The sequence below is a fragment of the Sorex araneus genome, chromosome X (genome assembly GCF_027595985.1).
Source record: "Sorex araneus isolate mSorAra2 chromosome X, mSorAra2.pri, whole genome shotgun sequence".
Lineage (NCBI taxonomy): Eukaryota > Metazoa > Chordata > Mammalia > Eulipotyphla > Soricidae > Sorex > Sorex araneus.
Window position 1 is genome coordinate 154,479,604 of NC_073313.1, and position 5,064 is coordinate 154,484,667.

Genomic DNA, 5,064 nt, shown 5'->3' on the forward strand with positions numbered 1-5,064 from the left:
GAAAAAGTAGTTATAAAAATGTATATAGGTAACATATTAAAGTTTGTTCATATATTTCACCTACAGAGTAAAGAAAGCACCCCCTTTACAGCTTATCTCCCCTGCCCCTGGAGCAGAGCACTGGAATCCCTGGATCACAGCGGCCCCTGGTGGTCACACGCACCCCTGCAGCAGCCCTGTCTCCCTCAGCAGGTTTGTGTCTGGGCTCACAGGGACTTGTCCTCACAGCATCTCTTGCACAATAATGCACGTCCGTGTCCTCAGTTACTGAGTTGCTCAGTTTTAGGTAAACTTGGTTCTTGGCGGTGTCCCTGGAGATGCTGTGTCGGGACTGAAGACTTGGGTTATAGAATGTGCTTCCTACACTGTTTATGCCACCAATCCAATCCAGCCCCTTTCCAGGAAGCTGATGGAACCAGTCCATACCAGAGCTACTGCTAGTTATAGGAATCCAGAGTTAGAGCAGGTGAGGGACAGCGTCGGCAAGGGCGTCGCCAGGCTTGGTCCCGACTCCTGCTTCTGCACCTCGAACAGAACATTGGGGACAGAGGCCCACAGTGAGTTTCGGGCTCAGAGACACGATGCCCACCTTGGAGTCTCTGTCCAGGGCATATTCCTGGAGCTGCCACCAGAAAGAGGAGGAACCAGCGCTGATGCACGTTCCTGCCCACGAGGTCCGTGATCTCAGACACCGTGTCATGGGGAGAGGGAGCCCGAGTTGGGGTGAGTGTGAACGTGATATTGACCCTGGATCCCAAGTGCAGATTTGCATGGGGGATCCTCTGTAGAGAAAGGAGGGGACCCGGGGGAGGCTGATGTGTGGGCTTCCGGGAGGAGGTGCTGACTGTGTTCAGAGCACTCAGGCCTGTCTGTGAGGCCCTGTCAGAGCCTCTTCCTCCAGCACAGGAAACATGCTTAGGCGCTCTCAGGAAACAGGCATTGCTGAGCTGGAAACGTCAGCTGGGGAGGAGAGTCCCTGTGTCTCAGGTTCCTGATGACCAAACCCAGCTCCCCGCAAGGCCTCTACCCTGTAGACAGGCTCCGTGTCCTTGTGTGTGGCTCCTGTTCTCCCCTGTGAATGCAAATCCTTTGCATAACAAACCGTGTTGTTTTCCCAGTGAACTCTGACTTGGTTTGATCCATCCATGTTAATCAAATTTCACAATATCTATTCACTCACTTACTTTGGATGAAAATGCCTTTTCCTTCAGCAGATTCGCTTCAAAATATTCAATGTACTTACTAGGGTGGATTTGTTCATTCTCACTGGTGCTGGATCTATTTAGGGACAAGGAAGAGGCCTCGCCTAGTGACCTTCCTGTCGTGGTTGGCCTGGCCAGGAGCACCTCAACCCACTCTGTCCTGTATATAACTCAGCACCCAGAAGGTGACCGTGAACCTCAGGACCCTATTATTGGGGGTCATCACTGAGGAATCCAAGCCCTATCAGGTTCTGAAAATAGCTCTTGGAGCATCATCAACCTACAAACTCTTGCATCTTGAACCTGAGCTGAGACTCACAGATTTTACATGGACACAAGTGTGCTGGCCCTGAATAGCACCAGACATGACCCTAGCAGTACTCCTGCAAGTCGGGACAGTGAATCCTCACAGGCCCGTCAACCTGCGCTGTCCTTGTATCCTCCACAGTCAGCACTTTCCAGGGGAGCTGGGACCTCAGACCTCTGGAAGGATGCTGGAGTGCCTGTGGAATGTTGGGAATATTTCCTAAAGCTGCTTCAATTCACTAAGACCAACAGGACACTTAATTAAATTTATGAGAAATTTTTACACACCAGCATTATGACAGTTTTCACCCATCACTATTAACTTTAACATTTTTTGTTTTATTTTCACCTTATTAGATTAAACATATTTCTTTTCCTAACCTTCTTGACTCATGTTGTGGCTGTTTCACTCCTCCAGGTGTAGAATAATTAAAATATTATGGTTTATAATTAGTAATGTATTAGAAACATTGAAAAAAAACAAATTAGAAAGGAAAGAAAACGGGCCGGAACGATAGCACAGCGGGTAGGGCGTTTGCCTTGCACGCGGCCGATTCGGGTTCGATCCCCGGCATCCCATATGGTCCCCCAAGCACTGCCAGGAGTAATTTCTGAATGCAAAACCAGGAGTAACCCCTGAGCATCGCTGGGTGTGACCCAAAAAGCAAAAAAAAGAAAAGAAAGAAAACCTAGAACATTCATTTCATATTTTCTCACTGTTAGACACTCCTGGCATAACAAAAACTTTGAAACTTTCTTTTTCACAGCAACTTGAGCAGGATCAATGGAATTGGAACATCTTTGCTCAAGTTCATTTTTCTGCACCAGGAGCCTGATACCTGAGCACTACAGGACACAGACAGGAAATAAACACAGAATACTCTTCAACATTAGTCTTTATTGTTGATATTGAACCTTTAAAACTCTTTGAGTTCCCGGGGCTGGAGCGATAGCACAGCGGGTAGGGCGTTTTTCTTGCACGCGGCCGACCCGGGTTCAAATCCCAGATTCCCATATGGTCCCCTGAGCACCACCAGGAGTAATTCCTGAGTGTAGAACCAGGAGTAACCCCTGTGCATCGCCGGGTGAGACCCAAAAAGAAAAAAAAAACAACAAAATAAAAACAACTATTTGAGTTCCCTAATGAGGAATTAATGGTGCACTTGTGATTTTAAAGAGGTGACTTTGGAAGGTCACCAGAACAGGAATATTGCTTCAGGGATTTAGCATGTGAGGGGGGAGAGGAAGGTAGATTCTAATCCACAAATTTCTGTCTTGGATTGGAGGCCAGATCGGGAATTGAGTGGAACCACAGTGAGAAAGTCATAAAGAGTTATGACTATATGGAGCCTCAGTGTAAAGAGGGTCCCTGGACTCTGGGGGTGCCGGGAGAGTGGGGGCTCAGGGAAAGCATTAATGCTCTGGGTCCTGCCTCTTTAATCACTGTGAAGTGGTCAACACTGCTCGTGTCACAGCATCTGGTCTCTCCTCTACAAGGGGTGAAGGGTGGAGAGGGAATGGGAAAACCCGAATGTCCATTTGGTGAGTGGGTGGGGGGTGAGAGGCCAGCCCATCCCAGAGAGCAGGACTCCCAGGTGTAGGGTGACCGGGTAGAGGCTCCCTGGGATCAGGTGAGAGAGTAGAGGTCAGTGGGCATAGAGTGTGTGTCTGAGAGCAGAAGGAAGGAGCCAGCACACAGCTGAGTGGATGGCAGGATTCTGCTTTCCAAAGAAGTGAGTCTTACCAGGAGACCATGATAACTCCTACAGGGTCATTTTAATTTTACAGGAGAATAATGTGCCCCTCAGGCCCCAGGGAAGTCGTCCTGTCACTGGAAACTTTTCATCAGAAAAGAGAGAGTGTAATAAAGTGCACACAGTGTGGATGGAGGACTCAGCAACAACCCACTAGGAGAGTTGGTGTCATCTGAGAGCTGAGGGGCAGGCCAGTCCTGATTTCCACAGAAACACGATTCATCTGGTCATGAGCAACGTTTCCTCAGGGGCGAGTCCTCAGAGCCTCCTGGGGGCCTGCGCCCCTGAAGCTCACCCTGCTTCCTCCTGCAGGTGGTTTGTGTCTGGGCCCGTAGGGCCTTCTCGTCACTGTGTATCTCGCACAGTAGTACAGGGCCGAGTCCTCCTCCCTCAGGCTGCTCATTTGCAGAGAGAGCGCATTCTTGCTTTTGTCTCTGGAGATGCTAAATCGGCCCTTCACAGAGTTGGCGTAGTATGTAATATCACCATTACTACTTATGCGTGAGACCCACTCTAGGCCCTTCCCTGGAGCCTGGCAGATCCAGTTCATCCCATAGCTGCCAAAACTGAATCCAGAGGCTGCACAGGAGAGTGTCAGGGATCCCCCAGGCTGCACCAAGTTTCCCCCAGACTCCACCAGCTGCACCTCACACTGGACCCCTGCAAACACAAAGACATCCTGGTCAGGAAACTCTCCTCACACAGAGGATCTGCCTCTCCCATCTCTCCCATGCTCTGTGTCTCTGTCGCCTTTGAGTTACCTCCTAACACAGCCACCAGGAGAAGCCAGCTCAGCCCACACGCCATGTTGTTTCCGTCTGACAGAATCCCTGAGTTCCTCTCCCAGAGCCGAGGTTGGGCTCTTTACATCATCACAGGGAGCGGCTCATTTGCATGTCTTCTTTCTGTATGTAAAGTTTTGGTTGAGTTGGGAGAGAGTTTGTAAGACTCAGGGCAGGTGTGGTGACATGGGGATGCTGTGACTTGAAAAGATTAGGAACTGAGGTGTCACAGCATTCAGTTATTACATACAATAAATTATGTGACATTGTTGCATTTTTAGATATGATTCACTTTTTTGTGTATAGTGTCACTTTTATTTTGGGATATAAATTGACACAATAAAGCTGGAAATGTTTGTAATAACGTACTCCTATCTCATTCAAGTTGGTCCCAGCATCTAGACAAAGGTAATCCACTGAGCCACTCCCAGTTTAAATGTTATGGGAACCAAATATTTATTTTTTTCAGAAAAATTCACCGTGAGATACAGTTACAAACTTTCATGATTATGTTTCAGTCACACAATGCTCGAGCACCCATTCCTCCACCAGTGCACATTTTATAACACCATTGTTCCCAGTCTCCCACCCACCACCTCCACACCCCCCACTCCCTGCCTCTGTGGCAGATACAATCCTTACTTTCTCTCTAATTTGGAGCATTATGATTTGCAATACAGATACTAAGAGGTCACCATGTTTGGTCCTTGGTCTAATTTCAGCACACATCCCAGGAGATCTCTTCAATCATCATTTACTTAGTGGTCCCTTCTCCATCCCAAATGCCTTTTCCCCGAGCATATGGGGCCACCTTCCAAACCATGATGTGATCCTCCTGACCCTTTAATCTACTGTTGTTGGTGTTAGTCTCATGCTATGCTACTTTATATTCCACAAATGAGTGCAGTCATTCTACGTCTATTCCTCTTTTTCTGACTAATTTCACTTAGCATGACACTCTCCTTGTCCATCACTTGTTGCGAATTTTATAAATTTATCTCTTCTAACAGTTGCATAGTA

At 48.0% G+C, this 5,064-nt stretch overlaps 1 gene segment (V, D, J or C); it reads right to left on the bottom strand.

Annotated features, from left to right (window-relative positions):
• Positions 1-457: 457 nt before the first annotated feature.
• Positions 458-4,069, bottom strand: LOC129399822 (immunoglobulin heavy variable 3-23-like). The segment is given in 3 exon segments: positions 458-622; positions 3,558-3,922; positions 4,024-4,069. Coding segments are annotated over 3 exon segments (576 nt in total).
• Between the last annotated feature and the right edge of the window lie 995 nt (positions 4,070-5,064).